Source organism: Mustela putorius, unplaced genomic scaffold, assembly GCF_011764305.1.
Source record: "Mustela putorius furo isolate JIRA1106 unplaced genomic scaffold, ASM1176430v1.1 tig00003836_pilon_pilon_pilon, whole genome shotgun sequence".
Classification (NCBI taxonomy): Eukaryota; Metazoa; Chordata; class Mammalia; order Carnivora; family Mustelidae; genus Mustela; species Mustela putorius.
In genome coordinates this window covers 11,618,935-11,638,075 of record NW_025421989.1, presented here as the reverse complement: position 1 = coordinate 11,638,075, position 19,141 = coordinate 11,618,935, and the positions used below count along the sequence as shown (strand labels likewise).

Sequence of the window (19,141 nt, the reverse complement as noted above, 5' to 3'; positions counted from 1 at the left end):
CAAAACCCTCAGATTGTTTTTCAGAGTCCATAGTCTCTCATGGTTCACTTCCCCTTCCAATTTCCCTCAACTCCCTTCTCCTCTCCATCTCCCCTTGTCCCCCATGCGATTTGTTATGCTCCACAAATAAGTGAAACCATATGATAATTGACTCTCTCTGCTTGACTTACTTCACTCAGCATAATCTCTTCTGGACTTCTTTGACCTCTCTCTCTCTCTCTTTCCCTCTCTCTCCCTCTCCATCTTCTCTGAATCATCTTTCTCCACTCCATCTGTACTGGGACCTCCTAGGGCTCTGGTTTTGGCCCTCTTTCCTTGCCATTCTTTACCTGCTTCATGGGCCATCACATCTACTCCCTGACTTACATGCTAATGACTCCCACATATCAAGCCCCTTCTCCTTCTACTTCTCTTATCTTGGCTCTACCCAATTGCCTGCAGTGTCCTGAATGCTACACCATTTTCTCAAGCCTTTCTCCTGGAGCACTTCCAGGAGTGTCAACGTCTTGCCCCTCCCTGCCATCTACCTGGCAAACTTCTACATGTTGATCAAGGTCCGGGCTGCCCAGACCGTTGCATTCTCAGGTATGCCCTTCTCTGTACTTCTAGGAGACTGTGCCTACATTCACTTACTGTTAAGCCCAAGGCCATGTCTATTGATCACTGACAGAGTACTTGCCTGAGGGTTTTTCTGGTAGAAGACTCTGCTTATCTTTCTATTAGTTTGTGAGCAGTAGGATTCAGCCCCGCCCATCACTTTATTTTGAGTACCTTGTACTGTTTCTAGGACATAAAAGGTAAGTCCTCAAGATTCATTGGGGAACAGATCTTGGAATGATGATCTGTGCTACCAAAATCCTATACTGCGCTTACTGTGATGATTAAATTAAATTCATTGAGATTCGTTTTCCATCTTGCCTGTTTTTGTGCAGGATCAAGATGTGCACAAAGGTGACGATGGATGACTTCCTGACAGCCCATCACGAGATGGGACACATCCAGTATGACATGGCATATGCCGAACAACCCTTCCTGCTGAGAAATGGAGCTAATGAAGGGTTCCATGAAGCTGTGGGGGAAATCATGTCACTTTCTGCAGCTACACCCAACCATTTGAAAAACATTGGTCTTCTGCCACCTGATTTTTCTGAAGACAGTGGTATGGTCATTTTTCTTCATGGCTTGTTTTGGGGAGTCTTAGTTGGTGGTGGGCAAAAGCATTTATTATCATGTGTGGGATATATTTAATTTTTGCCACATAAAGCATGTGATATTTATGGGTAACTGGGAATTGCTGCTGGTAAAAAACATTTTTTAAAGAATATATCACAACAGGGGGCACCTGGGTGGCTCAGTTAGTTAAGTGTCTGCCTTCAGCTTGGGTCAAGATCCCAGGGTCTGGGATCAAGCCCTATGTCGGGCTTTCTGCTCAGCGGGGAGCCTGTCTCTATGCTTGTGCTTGCTCTTTCTTTCTTTCTTTCTTTCTTTCTTTCTTTCTTTCTTTCTTTCCTTCTTTCTTTCTCTCTTTCTTTTGTTCTCAAATAAATCAAATCTTTAATAATAAAAAAAAAAAGGCATAAGAGAGCTGACTGAGTGAATGGTCTTAGAACTCTAAGAAACATCTAACGGGGGGAAAAATGATGCTAAAACAGGCCCACAGAACTGAAATGGCTTATCCATGGTCACGCAGCTAATTAGTGTTCGAGTTCTGACTAGATCCCCCTGGTTTCTAGGTAAGAACTTCCCAAAATGTGAGAGCCGAAACATTCTAAAAACCATTTTGCTGAGGCAGCAAATTGAAGACAGGAGAGGAAAACTAACTAGCCCAAGGTCAAAAAGCAGCATTGCAGAACCCAAACCAGAGCCCTAATCTAAAGCTTTCCCCATATTTTACAAAGCAAAGTGTGACTTGAAATTTTAGAGTTCTTAAAGAATGGGTGGTGGAATATCAAGATTGGACGGGACTGAAACGTTTTCTTCAGCCAGCTGATGCGTGAATTCACTCCTGGGACGTCCCCTCAGATGCATGCTATCCTTCAACATCTTTTCCAAGGCAGCCTGTTTCTCTTTGGATGCCTGGGACTTGACGGCACATGACGAATATTCGCGAGATCCAGATTCTTGAGTGAAGATGCCATGACTTCCGATTTTTCCTTGTAAAAGGAGGATACTTAGAGCCAAATATGTTCTCTTCTGTATATTTCCCTCCCCTCATTTTAGCTGTTTGGTTCAAAACATCAGTTCCACTGGCTGGAACATTTGGTCAGTGAGGTCAAGGTCATGAGCTCCATCCTTGTGGGGGCAATTCACTGTGCCTTGACTTCTGGCTCCAGACTTCGGTGATCTCATGAAGGCCTGGGAGTAGGTCAGTGTCAAGCCATCATCATGTCTGAAAAAGTTGCTGTAAGCATAAACCCCGTGGGTAATAGATGAGAAACAGGAACCTCCCATGAAGGGAGCCACAAAGGAAAGGGAGTTGATGGCAACCACACCTGTTGCCCAATTTTAAAATATAATTCTTACGTCAATTAACAGACAATTATTTGTTTTTATCATTTTTAAAATATTTCCTGACAGCAGGCAAAGAGGATTGAACCACTAGAATAGTACTAAACATGGTTAAACCACTGGTTTGAAAAACTCTTGCTTCCTTACTTGACTCTGTCCTGATCTGTGAATGAGGTTGAGCGAATCCCTTCATTCCTTCTCTTCCTCCCTCCCTTTACCTTGCCTCCTTTCTTCTTCCAAAAAGATTTACTGAGCATATACTATGTGCAAGGCATTTTTCTCAACAGTGGAGATACAGTGGTGTGCCAAGTAGATAGTACCCCCTCTGCTTACAGTTCATGGAGCTTCATTTGTATACTTAGAGTGAGCTCTCCTGCTTTTTTTTTTTTTTAAACTTCACTAAATAAGAGAGAGATGAGATCACATAATGTGTTAAAGCATTTTAAACTGAGGTGAAGAAGATGCCAGTATTTTAAGGTGTACTATACTCCTCATTATCCAGTGGATAGCTTCTTCTAGGGAGGCTCTTTTTTTTGTTTGGGTGTTTCCTCCCTGGTTTACTAGGTTTTGGTCACATCTGTTTACTATTTGTTTTTTTAACAAAGACTCAGAGCGGGTATCATGTAGGAGCCACTAGGCTAGGTATACAGTCTCGAATGAGACACTAACAGTCACCGCCTTCATGGAGTTTACAAGAATAAATAGTATGACAGTGGACGAACTAGCCCTAATTAGCTCGGAAAACAGGTATGTAAGGAGGGCAGTTGACACTAATGAAAAAATGGGCATCAGCAGCTACTTGCAGATTCATTTTACCTGTTCTTTCCAAGTCCCCTAGCTGAGAAAGTGAGTAAATACATATTATCAAGTCCACTGTCACTATTTCTCGTGCAATCTCACTGTAAGCATATCTTGAGAAATGGTATCTTGAGACCGGGAAATCAATGCAAAACACCCGCTGTCCTCCTCATGTTAATGTGTATCCTTTTCCATTGTACTTTCAGAAACAGACATAAACTTCCTACTCAAACAAGCACTTACAATTGTTGGAACTCTACCATTTACGTACATGTTAGAAAAGTGGAGATGGATGGTCTTTAAGGGTGAAATTCCCAAAGAGCAGTGGATGCAGAAATGGTGGGAGATGAAGTAAGTCAATGAATATGCAATCAGCAAAATGTTTCGTCTCATGAGTTTGGCACTTATCTAAAGGCATTTTCCTGGCCTGAAGGCACGCGTGCACGCACACATACGCACACACGTGCACGTGCGCACGTGCTCAAACACACGCGCATGCATGCACACCCTGCCTCCTTTTTATTTTTTAAGTCTCCATTTGGATGCTTTCTCCTCAGATAACATTTCCTTGGCTCTCCCTTCCCCCAAGCAGGATCTGATGACACAGCTTCTCATGGTCTATCTTCTTAAGTGCTGGGTCACCCATAAAGCTGTAATATCTTAGGCAAAGCACTGGAGATCCAATGCTGGCCATTTCAGATGTTTTCCTTGACTTCAAAGGACTTCCAGTCTGTGGAGGGATGTGGGAAATGAAACCATGGCAACGTGTTCTGTTGTGATGGGGGTCTATGGGGATCCACGAGCATCCAACGCAAGATCCAAAGCCATATCTGGTGGGTCACGTGTGGAGAGGCGTCCAGATTGAGCTCTGAGAAAGAGGTGACAGGTCACCAGGTGTTTGTAGAGGGAAGCAGAAAGAATTCCAGGCTAGCGAGAGGCTGGCACTTTTGGGCAACAGACCGTGATCCCTTTCAGTAGTTTCAGCACTATGTTCTTCATGCCTGGGACACACAGGTATGAAATAAATGGGTTTGGGATGAAAGAATTGCAAGAGAAGACAGGAAGGAAGAAAGGAAAGGAGGGAGGGAAGGAGAAGTCTTCGACTCCTGTCAGTTTTGCTTATTTTTCTTATTTTCCTTTTTCTGGTGAAGATCTACCTATATAACATTTAGCCCCACGTCCATGACTTTAAGTCAGTGCCACTGTTCTGCCAAGATTCTCTGTTGACATTAATTCTAATTGGGAGGAAGGAGCAGCGAAAATAACCATTTCTAGCATTTGAGTATTACGGAATTTGTCTCTAATGACCCCACAGTCAGAAAGGACAAATGTTTTAAGTCTAAATAATGCCAAATACTTGGTTTCCCTGTTTTTTTTTTTTTTTCTGGTTGAATTCGTTTTTGATCCCTTTAAAGGTTTATTTTGAAAGGTAAATGGTACCAGACCCTTAAAATAATTTGCTGTGCATTAATCAGTCCATTAGTTCACTAAGCATACATGGAGTCTTTGCTTAGCATCGGGCATCACGACTGACACTAGAACCATAAAGGTAACTGAGACAGCCCCGCCCTCTAGGAACTCCTGTCTCCAGGGCCAAGAAGAAGCTGTGTATGAATAATTGTAAAACAGAGAGAGAAATGCCAAAGGAGCATGGCTAGAGAAGGCTAAAGGAGCTGAAGGGGTTCACTGGCTGGCAGGTGGGTGGGGCCAGGAGCAGGCCTCACAGAGGACGGGGCACTCCAGCTAGTTTTGAAGAATAAGATGTCAATGCTACAAAATTCTGTCTGCCAGGAACATGTGAAATGTGGCACCGAAGAGGGATTATTAAGATTTTCACTGTACATTTTTGGCCATGTGATACACTTTATTAAATTACTGTTTTGAAGATACAACTGTTTTCCAGTGATGTATTCTGGATGAATTAAAAAAGGAAGAGATAACCATAGAAGGGCTCTATTCTGTAATTTTTTACACTGTTTCTATTTCACGTGACAACTAATTCCATTATAAATGCCATTGGCTGACAAAACCACGCTAACTCCATCTCACCGTACCTTCCCCTGATAAGGGCCCCATGGCTAACGTATCTGCTTTTTTTCCCCAAAGGCGAGATATAGTCGGGGTGGTGGAACCCTTGCCCCATGATGAGACATACTGTGACCCTGCTGCTCTGTTCCATGTTGCTAACGATTACTCATTCATCAGGTAACGGACAGGTTTCTTCTCACTGTTTAACTTCCAGGGTTGTGGACAGCTGTGCTAATGGCAAAGAAATAGGGATCTATGAAGTAATGACTGAGATTTCTCTTTCTACCCTCCTTCCCCCTAGAACCTCAAAACAGATCATCAATTTTAACTCAGTTTAACTCAACGCGATTTGTTGGGTCCAGTAAAACTTACATGAGATCTTTTCTCCACTGTGAAGGAATTTTTAGTGTCCCTAGGGGAAATAAAATGATCTTTGTTTGTCTTCTTGTTACTGGCAGTGTTCAGAGTGATGGCAAGAGTATTTTTAATTGGAAGTCCAAAAACCTATGTTCTTCACCCATTAGCCCCACATTTTGAACTTGCTGACCTCAGTTTCTTTAGTTGGAAGATGGGAATAACATCGTGGGCCTCCCATAAGGATCACTCGGCATTATTTTTATGATGGGCCATAAATACGTAAAACACAATACAAATGTGAACTAACATTTAACAAAGTAATACCACTTTTTAAATCAGCTGATACATAAATACAAGTAGGCTATGATGTGTCTGCAGGATTCATTTTTGGGTCTTTCTGGAGAAAGAGGTTGGACTAATATCTCTTTGGGACTAGAGCCTTAGAATTTAAACTTACGCCCCAGTCTATGAGTCTCTCACAGTAACTAAACACGGCACTGCTCTCTTGTTTGTCTGCTTTACAGATATTACACAAGGACCATTTACCAATTCCAGTTTCAAGAAGCCCTTTGTCAAATAGCTAAACATGAAGGTCCCCTATACAAATGTGACATCTCCAATTCCAGTGAAGCTGGGCAGAAGCTGCAGTAAGAAACACTTCAAGGGGCACCTGGGTGGCACAGTTGATGGAGCGTCCAACTCTTGGTTTTGGCTCGGGTTGTGGTCTTGTGGTGGTGGGGTCAAGCCCCACATCGGGCTCCACGTTCAGCAGAGAATCTGCTTGAAGATTCTCTTTCCCTCTGCCTCTCTTCCCACTCGTTCTCTCTCTCTCTCAGTTAAATAGGTGAATCTTTAAAAAAAAAAAAGAAATATTTCAAAATATTGAACCTCTCCTGCTACCCAATATCACCAATATTTCCATGCCTAGATTTGAATTTGATTTCCTTGTTTTAAAGAGAAAAATTTTGAACTCAGAATGTCCTCCTCCGCAAATTAAATGTTTATTTTATGGTCACACAGGAACCTAGACCATGCGATGGCTGGACAGTCTTATCTCCTCTCCATGTCATAACTACAGGGCTCCCTCTCTAGTCATTAGAAGGAAAGAGATTGAAGGGTGAATACATCCAGTAACCTGCCTGATTTTCTTATCAGCCAGGAGCAAGCTTAGCTAAGCCGAAAAGGAGAAAGCATAGATCGTAGTATAAATATGTGTGCATCTGGAATTCCTCAAAAGGCCCTAAACCCACCCTCTGCTTTTTGCATGTAGCGAAATGCTGAGCCTTGGAAGATCAAAACCCTGGACCTTCGCCTTGGAACGTGTTGTAGGAGCAAAGACGATGGATGTAAGACCACTGCTCAACTACTTCGAGCCCTTGTTTACCTGGCTGAAAGAGCAAAACAGGAATTCTTTCGTGGGTTGGAACACTGACTGGAGTCCATGTGAGTACTCTGAGTTGACACATTTCAAATGATCCCCTTTCTGCTTCCCCTAGGCCCCTCTGGCCCATCTAATGGGGCTATTACACAGCCGAGTATGTTTTCCCTCTATGTAGACCCTGCTTCTGACTGTGCTGTGGTGGCCGCTGCCGTTTTATTGGGGGAGGAAACACATTTGTTGAGCACCTACTACGTATCAGGCATGACGAAAACTACACACACATACACACACACATTTTCTCTCTCTCTTTCAAGTCTGCTTTATCAGCCCCATATTTAAAATCAAAGAGTATAAAACTCCCCAACCCACTGCATTCCAATCCCACTCTTCAAAGACAAGTGCTTTTTAAATCAATTTTAATGCTATTACCTCTTCTTTCTGGCTGTCACTTTCATATCTCTGAACATTATGTTTATATAATTTCTTTATTGGTCAGTTTTAGGCATGCACTCCTGCCTCCTCTTCCACTTTCCTTTCTCATCTCAATAAAGTTTTAATATTTTTATTAAGAAGTTATCAGTATTTGTATCATAATGCCTGTAGAGCCAAGTAATATACTGTTTTAAAGCCTTTCCTATGTGGCTCTTTGTTTGTCCTGGAGTTTCTACTGCCTTGTTCTTTTAATATCTAATTTGCTATCAATGTTGCATTTATCTTTTCCAGGTATTCCAACGTATCTATTCTTTTCAGTCTCATTTTTTCCTGAAGACTTCCCTCTTAGAGTCCTGCGTTCTTCTGTCTCAGTCTGACCACAGTTTTCATCCTGAGTCATCCATCCTTTTGCTGGTTTCCTGGGTTGAATCCATTGCTTCCTGAATTCCAGACCTTCTTTCTTGGATCACCTCACCTCTTGTTCTGCTGCAGCAGAGCTTCCAAGTGACTTTCTAAACAAGAGCATGTGGGGTAGGAGGGTTAACGGTATCCCACGGTGGCTTTAACCGTATCTTGATTTTCTTTCCCATTGTTTTCAGTCTGATCTCTTCTTGTTCTTCTTCCCAAGCTGCTGCAGGACTCTCTGGAACTTTTGGGGTCTGTACTACCTCTGCATTCACTTTAGGCTGTGGCTTCCTGGCCCTTGAGAGGGCACTTACCACCCCCCCCCCACCACCATTACTTCTCATTTTCCAAAACTATTTATACCTGTTAAAAAATTCCTTTACTATCACTTTGGTGGCATCTTGAGAAGGGAAGGAAGTAAAAGCACATGGTCGATCTGTCATCCGTAACCAACAGTCTCTGATTTCTCGTTAATCAGATGCTGACCAAAGCATTAAAGTGAGGATAAGCCTAAAATCAGCTCTTGGAGAAAAAGCAGTGAGTATTCTGGACAGTGTGTCTTTTTTGTAAAATAAGTTTTTAAAAATAAGTTTTATTTATTTATTTATTTGAGAGAAAGCACATGCCGAGGGACAGAGGGAGAGGGAGAAGGAGAGAAGCAGACGCTCTGCTGAGCGTGGAGTCTGCCACTGGGGCTCGATCTCATGACCCTGAGATCATGACCTGAGCCGGATGCTTAACCTACTGAGCCACCCAGGCGCCCCCATCCTTTACTACTTAATGTACTCTCTTAAGTGGGACAAATAAGCCCATTCCAGTGTGTTCTAAAAGAAGACAGGCCACATGTTTCTCTTAAAAACGACAAGCTCCAGATTCTGCCTCTTGGGATTTTTTTTTTTTTTTAGTAACACATTCCTTATTGGTTTGGTGATGTCTGCTTTCTCCTTGTTACTTTTAAGGTGCTATGAAAAATCAATGAAAAAACATCCAATCTTAAATATCAAGAGTCCACCCTTTTTTAAAAATACATTTTTAAAAATTGTATGTATTTGAGAGAGAGCAAGATAGCACAAGCCGGGGAGTTGCAGAAGCGGAGGGAGAATCGGGCTCCTCGCTGAGCAGGGGGCCCAGATGCGGGGCTCTATCCCAGGACTCCAGGATCATGACCTGAGCTGAAGGCAGAAGCTTAATGGACTGAGCCCCCCAGGTCCCCCCAGTGTCCAACCTCATAATTCACTCTTATCACCATTACTTGTACTTGAGGAAGAGGACAAGGTTATATTTTGAGAGATTGTTTAACAAGTAGTGTAGGTAGTTTTGCTTTGTTTTATTTTAGTCAGTCATCCATATCCTGGAAGCTTGTTAAAAATAGACTCTTCGGCCCCAGCCCCGGACCTGCTCAGTCCGGATCTGCATGTTCACCAGCCCCCGGCTGGTTTTTCAAACCTGGCTGCACCCTGGAGCCGTAGGGGATGTTGAAAAAAATATCGCAGCTCGAGTACCACTCCCAGGGAGTCTGACTTCACTGTTCTGAGGTGTAGCATCGAAAGTTGGGCATCAGGAGTTTTAAAAGCTCCCCGGGCGGGTGCCTGGGTGGCTCAGTCTGTTAGGCGACTGCCTTCGGCTCAAGTCTGGAGTGGCGGGATCGAGTCCCACATCGGGCTCTCAGCTCCACGGGGAGTCTGCTTCTCTCTCTGACCTTCTCCCCTCTCCCGCTCTCTCTCACTCTCTCGCTCCCCCCCCCCAAAAAAAAATCTTAAAAAAAAAAAAGCTCCCCAGGTGATTCTAATTACAGCCAAAGCTGAGAACTACTGAGGACTCTGCATTTGAGGATAAGCGAATGTTTCATGGCAAACCAGAGTCCTCACACCTGCGTGTGAGCTCCTTGCAGCGGCTGTCGCGCTGCTGGACACCTGTCTCGGGCTAGCCAGGCTGAAGAGGTGGTGGCTTTGGGGAGAGGACAGGACAGCCCCAGGCAGATGGGGGGCGAAGGAGGCCTTGCGGGATGAGAGGACAGCCCGGGACCATTGAACAGAGCGGCCCAGGGGGCAATAGAAAATCGCCGTTTGCAGCGGATAGAGCCCAAGGTTACATTTCGACCCCGTTCCATTTTCTGCCCCGTTAAATATTGCCTACAGCTCCACGGCAGTCACAGCATCCTTTGCCTAGCTGAGCAAGACAGCTAAATGTAGATAATGCAGTAGGAGTGAAAAATGAACCTTTAAGAAAGAAATAATAAAAATGAAGGTGCAACCCTTCCCGAACTTGAAGAGTTCCGATTTCCCGTTCTCTACCATCACTGAATGTCTGTGGGATTATTTTTTTAGCGTCTTTATATTAGCTTTTCCTAGTTTATATTAGCTAATATAAACATTTTAGTTCCTTTTCAGTTATATTGTTTTCTTGACGTTTGTCCCCAGGTTCTTTCTGTGCAGTGAGGGGTTGGTAAATGGTCTTCAGAGGGGTTGGTGGTGAGCTGCCCTGAGGCCCCTGAGCTGAGCAGGGGGCTGCTTTGCTGAGGCTGACCCATGCCGACCCGTGAGCATCTGGGGCAGAATATCGGCCCGGGGCCAGCTGTTGCATGGCCAAGTCCAACCCGATCTTTGGCATCGTTTTGTGAACTTAACCTTTGCCTTTTTTAAAAATATGGAAATAATAACCAGAACATTCATAGTACCGGTATTAATAACATTATTAGTACTCTTAAAGCAGCTTTCTTGCCAAACCTGAGTGGTATCAAGCTGAGGTTGATGTAACACTGCTGTGAAACCTTGTCATTGTTTTTTCTAAAAGGGCAAGGAGAGACGCAAAATCTGCGTTCATCCATCTCTACTGCCGGCTGGTGGAGGAAAGAGCGAATGCCTTTTTTCTTTTTTAGCAAAGGTTCACAAACTATGCATATACACCAGCTGTGTGTTTAACACCGGTAAACAAGAACAAATTACCTCGTGGACAGTAATTTTTTCCTTCGGAACTCACGTCTCTTTTTCTTGTACACTTGCGCATATCTGAGAACTTACCATAGACACAGTAAAAGCTCCGCATCTTTGTCTTCGATACGTGGACATTTGTTTTCTTTTTTAAACTTATTTTTTTCTTTCAACTATAATTAACATGCAGTGTTATATTAGCCCCAGGTGTACAGTACATGGACATTTTAACCAAAACCCATGACTCACATGACTCCCATCCATAAACCTGCCCTCACGATGTTTATTTCAACTCCTCTCAAACTGAAAAGGATCCATGAACATGATCCTTAAAGCGCAGGTGCATTAGCACACCTGAGGGCTTGTTAGACGTACATGTCCTCGGGTCTCATCCTAGACCTTCTGAATTAGAAACTCAAGAGGGAAGGGCCCACTATTCAGTGGTTTAACCAGCCCTCCGGGTGCTGCTGGTGCCTGCACAGGATTCTCTGGAGTATTAGAAAACGTAAAAGTAATGCTTCTGGAATATCAGGTTTTGAATGTATCCCATGATCCCTACTGAGCAGTGTTTTTCTTTTGAATTTGCAGTATGAATGGAATGACAATGAAATGTACTTCTTCCAGTCGTCTATTGCATATGCCATGAGAGAGTATTTTTCAAAAGTCAAAAACCAAACGATCCCTTTTGTGTGAGTTACTCCAACCACTACTTCGCTTTCTGTTGGGTCTGAGGAGATATTGTGCTTAAACTCTGACGCAAGTAAAATTAAGAAAAACCCAATGACTTTGAAACTTCTCTGATACCCTGGAATTTGGGCCATTCTCTTTAGGGAGGACTATGACCTACTTGACCTGCAGATTGCAAGAGCACTGTTCTCTCTCCCCTTCTCCTCTCCTCTTTCCTTTTCCCTTTCCCTCCACCAAATGCTTCCTCCACCGTCAGCACTGAGAGCAAAAGGCAGACATCTTTGCCTTCATTGAACTTGCGTTCTAATGTATGTTTCATGCGTGCGTTACAATCGGCAAAATATGTTAAGTGAAATATAGCACAATGAGACGGTGACAAGTTCAAGGGAGGAAAGAACCGCAGACGGGGGGGGGGGGCGGGGGGCTTGGGAGTGCTGGTGTGTCTAGAGCTCAGCCTTAGCTGCAATGGTCAGAAAAGGCCTCACGAATCCTTGAGCAAACATCTGAAGCAAGGGGAGCGCCAGCCAAGTAGTCAGCGGGGACAGTAGGTAGCAGGTGGAAAGATCCCAATGGATAAATATCCTCCACCTGTTGAAGGAACACCAAGGAGGCCAGTGCGGCTGGAGCAGTGAGCTCACAGAAGACAAGTGGGAGGTGCGGTCAGGGCGGCAGTGGGGTGTGGGGGTGGCAAGAGGAGAAGAACTTTCACTTGAGCCTTGCAAACTATTCCAAGGACGTTTGCTTGCTTCTGAGTGAGAAGGGCTGGGAGCCCTAGGATCTGCCTTATGTTTTGTCAGGATCCCTGTGGCAGCTGGGAGAGGCTAGTCTTGTCACACTGTAGGTAAAGCCCACTCCTCCCCCCCACCCCCGGCTGTGGGTGTAACGTGAGGGGGTTCGCAGCGTGGAGGAGGGGTGGGGGAGCCGAACTCACCGCCTCTGTTCGCGGTCCTGAGCCCTTGCTGCTCGCCACAGTATGTATCACAATCTGGGGGCACCCGTGGTTCTTTGCCGGTTCTCCGGCGGCTTTCAATTTGAAATTTTTGTATCCTTGAAGGAAAATGGGGTTCATCTAGGGGGCAGAACAGATAGTACCAATAGTGTGCTATCCCAACATATGTCCTTAAGTTCATGTGCTTTGGGAAGTGTTAAGAATGTAGGGACAATCACATCCTCCCGTTGTTTGCGCCTTCCCGTGTCTCTCGCCTTCACCCTGTGACTGTCCCCCCCCCAACCTCCTTTCACTGGCAGGGGGACCCCCTATTCTCTTTGCTGTGTCCTCCATGCCACAAGGAAAGATGTTTCTTTTGCTTCTCTGCAGGGGCAAAGATGTGAGGGTGAGCGATTTGAAACCCAGAATCTCCTTCAACTTCATTGTCACGTCACCTGAAAATATGTCTGACATCATTCCCAGAGCTGACGTTGAAGAAGCTATCAGGTGATTTTACTTTCAGACAAGCTCTCGGGGGGCGGGGGGTACCGAATGCAACCCCAACAAGCGCTGTGTGTGCCGGGCACCGTTCTGAGTCCTTTTCAGCCTAAAGACTGGGGTTTTAATTCCAGAAGGATCTCGTAGCAAGGGACTTGTCTTGATTTGGGCTCCTCCGTACCGCAGGCCCTTAAACGGTATTTGTAGTTGATTTGGGAGGCGATCTTGAGAAGCTTTGAGGAAGAAAAGTGCACAGGGGCGGAGGGTGGAAGGAAGATAATAAATGACATGTTATCGAGCAAGGGACCACAGTGGGCAGCTAGAGCTCCACCGTGCCGGGGAATTCTGGGAGACTGAGCAGATCATTCACCTGAATGGTCCCATCACCGCGGGGGCACACCTGGAGAACAGTAGACGGAGAAGGGGCGTGGACACCTGTCGCCAGCATTTGCTGTAGGGACTTGGATGAAGGAATCATTTCAGTAACGGGAGTCAGAAGCGGGGTGGGCAAGAATAGGATCCCTTAGGCGTTGTTTGGCCTCCACGCTAGGAGAGGGACTCGCTCTGGGCAGCGAGCATCTAGAAGCAATGATTGGCCCAAGGTTTCCCCAAACAGCAAGAGTGAAAAAAGGACAGAGGCGGATGTTTTCCCTGGTCACTAAAAAAGGCTCAAGATACCTGCTGCTATGAGGGAGCCCACTAGGTGGCCCTCGTGAGCTGCTGTTCGTCTCTGGAAGCACATCCAGGACCTGCCGGGCAGAGTGAGCCTGGAAAGTCTGGCTTAGTTGGGGTGTGCAGCCAGCCCACTTACAACCAGAGGCCTCACCGCTGGCCCCCAAAGGGCTTGTTTCTGCTTTGGGGAAAATCGCCGGCTGAGATCATCACGAAAGAGCCTAGGCCTGCTTGTGAGCAGCAGGGGATGGCCAATTGCTGTTTCCAGAACGACTTGAGACACTTTCAGGCTGAGGTTACATGGTGAATTCTGCTCTGACGCATCTCCCTCTCTCCTGACCTCCTGACCTGCACTACACCCCAGAATAGGAGGATGGGCTGCAAGGCACCTGGGTTTTCAACTCAGAATATTCTCAATGTTCCTAGTTTGGGTTTTCAAAATCACATCCGTCCTTTTTTGCTCTCGAAGATTTAGCCATTTCCCGTCCCAGTGCTGGAGAAATTGGCGAAGGCCCCTTTCTGTGGTCCTCCCCTGTCTCCAAAGGTCAATACCTTTTCTTTGGAAACTACAACCGTCAGGACTTGGGTATAGGGCCCAGTCGATTTGTAGAAGAGATGTACCCAACTGTCCTTTCCTGTTGTCGGATATAAAGTCATTGTAGACCTACTCCGACAGAAGAGAGATTCTTGCCAAGTATGCTGACTTTGCCTTTACAACACAGCAGTCACGAACCAACAAACTCCAGCCCGTTGTGTGTTTCCACATTTGCAACCCAATTTTCCAAGGAAGCCTCTGCCAGACGTAATCTAAGCTACAAGATACAAAAGGGGCTGAATTGTCAAATCTTGAATCTTTCATGGGACCTGTTTATCGACTTTGATTTCATTGCTATTTGAGGTGTGCAGTCTTAAGCTAAACCTTATCAAATCTCTTCAGGAGCAATGGCATAGGAAAGAAATAATTACACACAATTCTGTTTTGCCTAAGTGTCTTGCTTTTGGGAACAGGAAGTCCCGGGGCCGTATCAATGATGCTTTCCGCCTGGATGACAACAGCCTGGAGTTTCTGGGGATTCAGCCAACACTGGAACCCCCTTACCAGCCACCTGTCACCATATGGCTGATTGTGTTTGGGGTCGTGATGGGAGTGGTGGTGGTTGGCATTTTCCTGCTCATCTTCTCTGGGATCAGAAATCGAAGGAAGTAAGTGCCCTTTCCTAGGCTTACCTATCTTAAAACAGAAAGGTTTAGGGAAAACTAACTGGAAATTTTGCAGCAAGTGGTAGGTGTATAAGCCAATTACTTTTTGGGACCATTTTGCACCTAAGTATTCTGTTGCATTCCCTAGAAATTTCCCAGATTTCGTCAGCCCTCTGCGTTCCTAGCAGGCACCCGAGTGCAGTGTTCAGCCTGGGCTTCCGACCGTGACCGGGTAAACTCTGTCCTGGCCACAGTGTCCTCTCCCTACTGCTGAGATGCCCCGCAAACTCGGGGACGGTCGGAGGGCAGGCAGGCTCAGGGAGTTCTCATCACTCCTAGTCTTCCTTGGTCTAGAAGTGACCCCAGAGACTGACTCAGTGATGGTTGGCACTGTAAAATGGTTCTAGAATGAGCTCTGTGATTTGCTTCAAACTTCTCCCCTTCCATCATCTTCATCCCTCTCAGGTGGCCCAGGCTCCCTGTCATCCCCTTAGATCATGGGCCACGACACCCTCTCATTTGTTCTTGAGTAGAAGATCCAAGTTCGGTGAGGATTTAAATCACCAGAGACCTGATTAATAATCTTGCTCTACCACTAGATGGTTTTTTGGACCTTGAGAGATCACTGGCTTCCATGGGCCTATGTAATTAAGGTTAATACTATTTTATAACTCCTACAAAACTCAGCACACTGTAGGTTGCTTAAATGTGTTCATGATGGAATTTTGAGACGCTCTTGTCTATTTTGCTCAATTCTTCATTATAGAGATTTATAGTTCCCTAAAATAACTTCAGTTAAGAAAATTAGGCATTTAATAGAATACATTCATATAGTTAGAATTTTAAAACTATGAAAGGATACCCCAAAATCTTCCTGCCACCCTTTGCCTCCAAGTGCCCTTCCCAAAGCCAAGGACAATTATCAGTTTCTCAGAGACCCTTCTGCTGTTGGAGGGTCTGCATTTTCACTAAGGCATCCCCCTGGTGATTGGTATGCACATGACGGTTTGCGAAGCATTCTTACTTTGCACACGAGCTACTATTCCAAAGTTAATTCACGAAATGAATTATTTGGGGAACTTCCTTCATGCCACATGCTGTGTTAATAGAAGGCACACAGCAAAATCGGACCGGCTACCCTGCTCAGTACTTTGATGCATTAATATTTTTGGCAAACATAGGAGGTCAATATGCAATTATCTAATTATCTTCATGTTCATATCAAACTGAGATTCAGAGAGACCAAGTCTCTCTCTCAAATCGACGTGGCTCGTCAGTAACAGACTGGGACCCACAGCCAGTTTGCAGGGCCGGTGCTTGTTCTACAAAGCTGTCCCACTCTGGTCTGGACACTTGGGAAGCTGACCGTGTAGCAGGGAAGCACTTTGAAAGGAGGCACTTGGCTTAACGACCACTTGGTTTCTAAAAGGAATCATCCAGTGAGGTGCCTGGGTGGCTCAGTTGTTAAGTGTCTGCCTTCGGCTCAGGGCATGATCTCCAGGTCCTGGGATGGAGCCCCAGGTCGGATTCCCTGCTCAGCGGGGAGTCTGCTTCTCCCTCTGCCTCTGCCTCTCCCCCTGCTTGTGCTGCTTTCTCTGTCCGACTATGTATTTCTCTCAAATGAAGAAATTTTTAAAAAATCTTTTAAAAAAATGAGAAGAATCCTCCAAGCTACTATTTGCGGAGGCTGCCCGCCCGTACGGTGAGGGCTTTGCCAGCACCATCTCCTGGACTTTGGCAGAGCCGCCATCATTTTCCAGACAGACAGACTGAGGTACAGAGGCGCACCCTCTCTGACCCCAGAACACACACCCTAAGCAGTCTCCCCCGCCCTGCCAGCCATCCTGCCAACTAGTCATGGGGCAAAAGGAGTGAATCCTGCTCTCTCGGGGTTCCCAGTCCGCTGGGAGAGGATGGTTTGCCAGCAAGCGATTCAGTGCTGAGGGATCAGAGACCCCCAGGCCAGTGGGGTCCAAGGGAGGCCGTGTCCCTCGGCAGCGCTGCACTAACGGTGACTTCACTTTATTCAACAGGAACAATCAAGCCAGAAGTGAAGAAAATCCTTACGCCTCTGTGGACTTGAGTAAAGGAGAAAATAATCCGGGCTTCCAAAATGTTGATGATGTTCAGACGTCATTTTAGGAAAATCTGTTTAATTTCCCCTTGAGGTGATTTTCTTGCATGCAACTGTTAATTTTATGGTACAGACAATAGGAGATTATAAAGCTGTCACTAAATATCATAACTATGGCTCTGTTCAGGAAAAGTTGTCCCAAGAAGACACGCCTGAGGAGAGGGCATCTTCACCGGCTTTCAGTATTTATTTCTGCCTCACGATTTCACTTGTGTTCATGTTTGAAAGTAATAGAGAAAGTGTGTCTCTGGCCTCCCCGGCTGCTCAGGGGTAATGGAAGCGGAAATGTCTGTTGCCTGGCCACAGTGGAAAGCGAAAAGGGGGCTATATGGAGGGAGCAAGTGGGGCCTTGTGTGGAATCCGGATGGATCACTTTTAAGGACCGTGTCCGTGACATGGTGGAACTGCAGGGAGCGAGAGCTGCACCTGCCTGTCCGCTTCGCTCTAAGTCAAGTGTAAAGGGTGGCCCGCCCTTTCGCATTAGGCTAATCTATAGGGATTTGCCCACAGCGGTGACTGGACTGGGTCAGGCCTTCTTCAGGATGACAGGCCTGAAGAAGAGAGAGGAATCCGGAGAGCCGTTCACAGATGTTCACAGATGTTGCCTTTTCCCTCTCCCCCGTCCCTCCCCACCGTCTCCCTGACAACGTGAGACCAGCCCCAGGGGCCTCCCAGAACCACCTTCCGCCAGAGCACACCTGACGGAAACTCACTACTGTTCTTCGCGGAGTGACTGGAAACCTCCACTGCATGTCATCCTCAGAAGTGGGTTCCCAATCTCTTAAATCTTGTACTCCCCCACAATGCTCGAGTAGTGCTGAGCGCAAAGCAGACCCCCAATAAACACTACTTGCACGCTGCTGCGGTCTCACGTGTACGTCGGGGCTGGGGCATCGGGGTGTTCTGTCTGCTTGTCACTTCCACGGCCAAAGTTGCCGTCTGACTGCCTGGGACCCTTGACCTCTCAAATGTCGTGGAATGTGTCCCAATTTCTTAAAGTGCTTTAGTGTACAAAGCAGCTGTAAGATCTGTCTAGAGAGGGCTGTGTTAAGATTGTTTCCACCGCCAGGTTAGGAACCAAGTCTGACGCTCCTTTCGTAGATCTCAAAATCCAGCCTGGCTCTGAACACAGCATCACTACATACCTGAGGACTGAATCGAAATTGAGGAAAACATCCCAACTTTACCCAGCGACTCACTCTCTGTGGTGACCAGCCTAATGTTAGAGTAACTTTGTACTTAATACATTCTGCGGAGACGGACGACTAGGTGGTTCAGTCAGTTAAACATACGACTCTTCATTTTGGCTCAGGTCATGATCTCAGGGGCATGGGATCGAGCCCTGCGTCGGGCTCCATGCTCAGCGGGGAGTCCGCTTGAGATCCTCTCTCCCTCTCCCTCTGCCCCTCCCCCTTATGTGTGCGCACTCTCTCTCTCAGATAAATAAGTCTTTTTAAAAAAATGAAATAAATTCTATGGAGGGGTCATGGTGAATCAGCTAAGGGGAGGATGACCTTTTCTTCACTTCCAAGAGCGTATAGACAGTCCCCTGGCTTAAAACAGTAACAGTAAATGCTAGATATCACCACTATGCATGGTTAAATAGCATTTTCAAAATCATGCATGTTTTACATGATATGACTATTGTTCCTTTCCTCGGCTCCTCCTAGCATCACTGGGCTGCTTTTCTCATAAACGTCTACTGGTACCTTAAAATCTTTGTTGACATGGTTTCGGGCGCCAGGCTTCCAAGCACAGCTCCGGTTCTTGCAACAGCAGGCGGTTCTGTACCGTTTCAATTTTTTGCAATAAGCCTATATTACTTTTGTTACGAAGAGGATGGTTTTTTAAAAAACCAAATACATAAAAATAAGCAGGAGAACAGAAAACAAACTTCATGAGGGCCTGTCGGGGAGGAGGCATTATGTTACTTGTTCCTTCTTTTCCCTCGGTAGGAAAGAACCTGTCCCACGCACTGGCCCAAGAAATGCTCACTGAATGTATTCACAGCCTAGTGGTGATTTTTAAAGTTCTGTTTCACCGTAAGTTGAAGTTTGTGCACCTCTGTAAAAAATTAGAAAACTATCAAAAGTCAGTTCTTCTGACAATACAGGAATCCGCATTTACGTGTTAAGAACAACCAAGAGAGATCATTGGAAATAGCTAGGAGGGGTTAGGATGGA

General features: G+C 45.7%; 1 protein-coding gene across 3 annotated transcripts in view; it reads left to right on the top strand.

Annotated features, from left to right (window-relative positions):
• The window catches only part of ACE2 (angiotensin converting enzyme 2), a 38,191-nt gene extending 20,373 nt beyond the window's left edge, over positions 1-17,818 (top strand). For 2 of the 3 annotated variants that reach the window (XM_004758885.3, XM_045089200.1), the window contains 10 exons: positions 933-1,159; positions 3,513-3,657; positions 5,413-5,511; positions 6,216-6,338; positions 6,962-7,134; positions 8,388-8,446; positions 11,428-11,528; positions 12,845-12,961; positions 14,633-14,827; positions 16,858-17,818. In XM_004758885.3, coding sequence (XP_004758942.1) covers positions 933-1,159; positions 3,513-3,657; positions 5,413-5,511; positions 6,216-6,338; positions 6,962-7,134; positions 8,388-8,446; positions 11,428-11,528; positions 12,845-12,961; positions 14,633-14,827; positions 16,858-16,966 — 1,348 coding nt within the window. In that variant the 3' untranslated portion in view covers positions 16,967-17,818. The remainder of the gene's footprint in view (positions 1-932; positions 1,160-3,512; positions 3,658-5,412; positions 5,512-6,215; positions 6,339-6,961; positions 7,135-8,387; positions 8,447-11,427; positions 11,529-12,844; positions 12,962-14,632; positions 14,828-16,857) is intronic. The other variant, NM_001310190.1, reaches the window with a different exon arrangement.
• Positions 17,819-19,141: the final 1,323 nt, after the last annotated feature.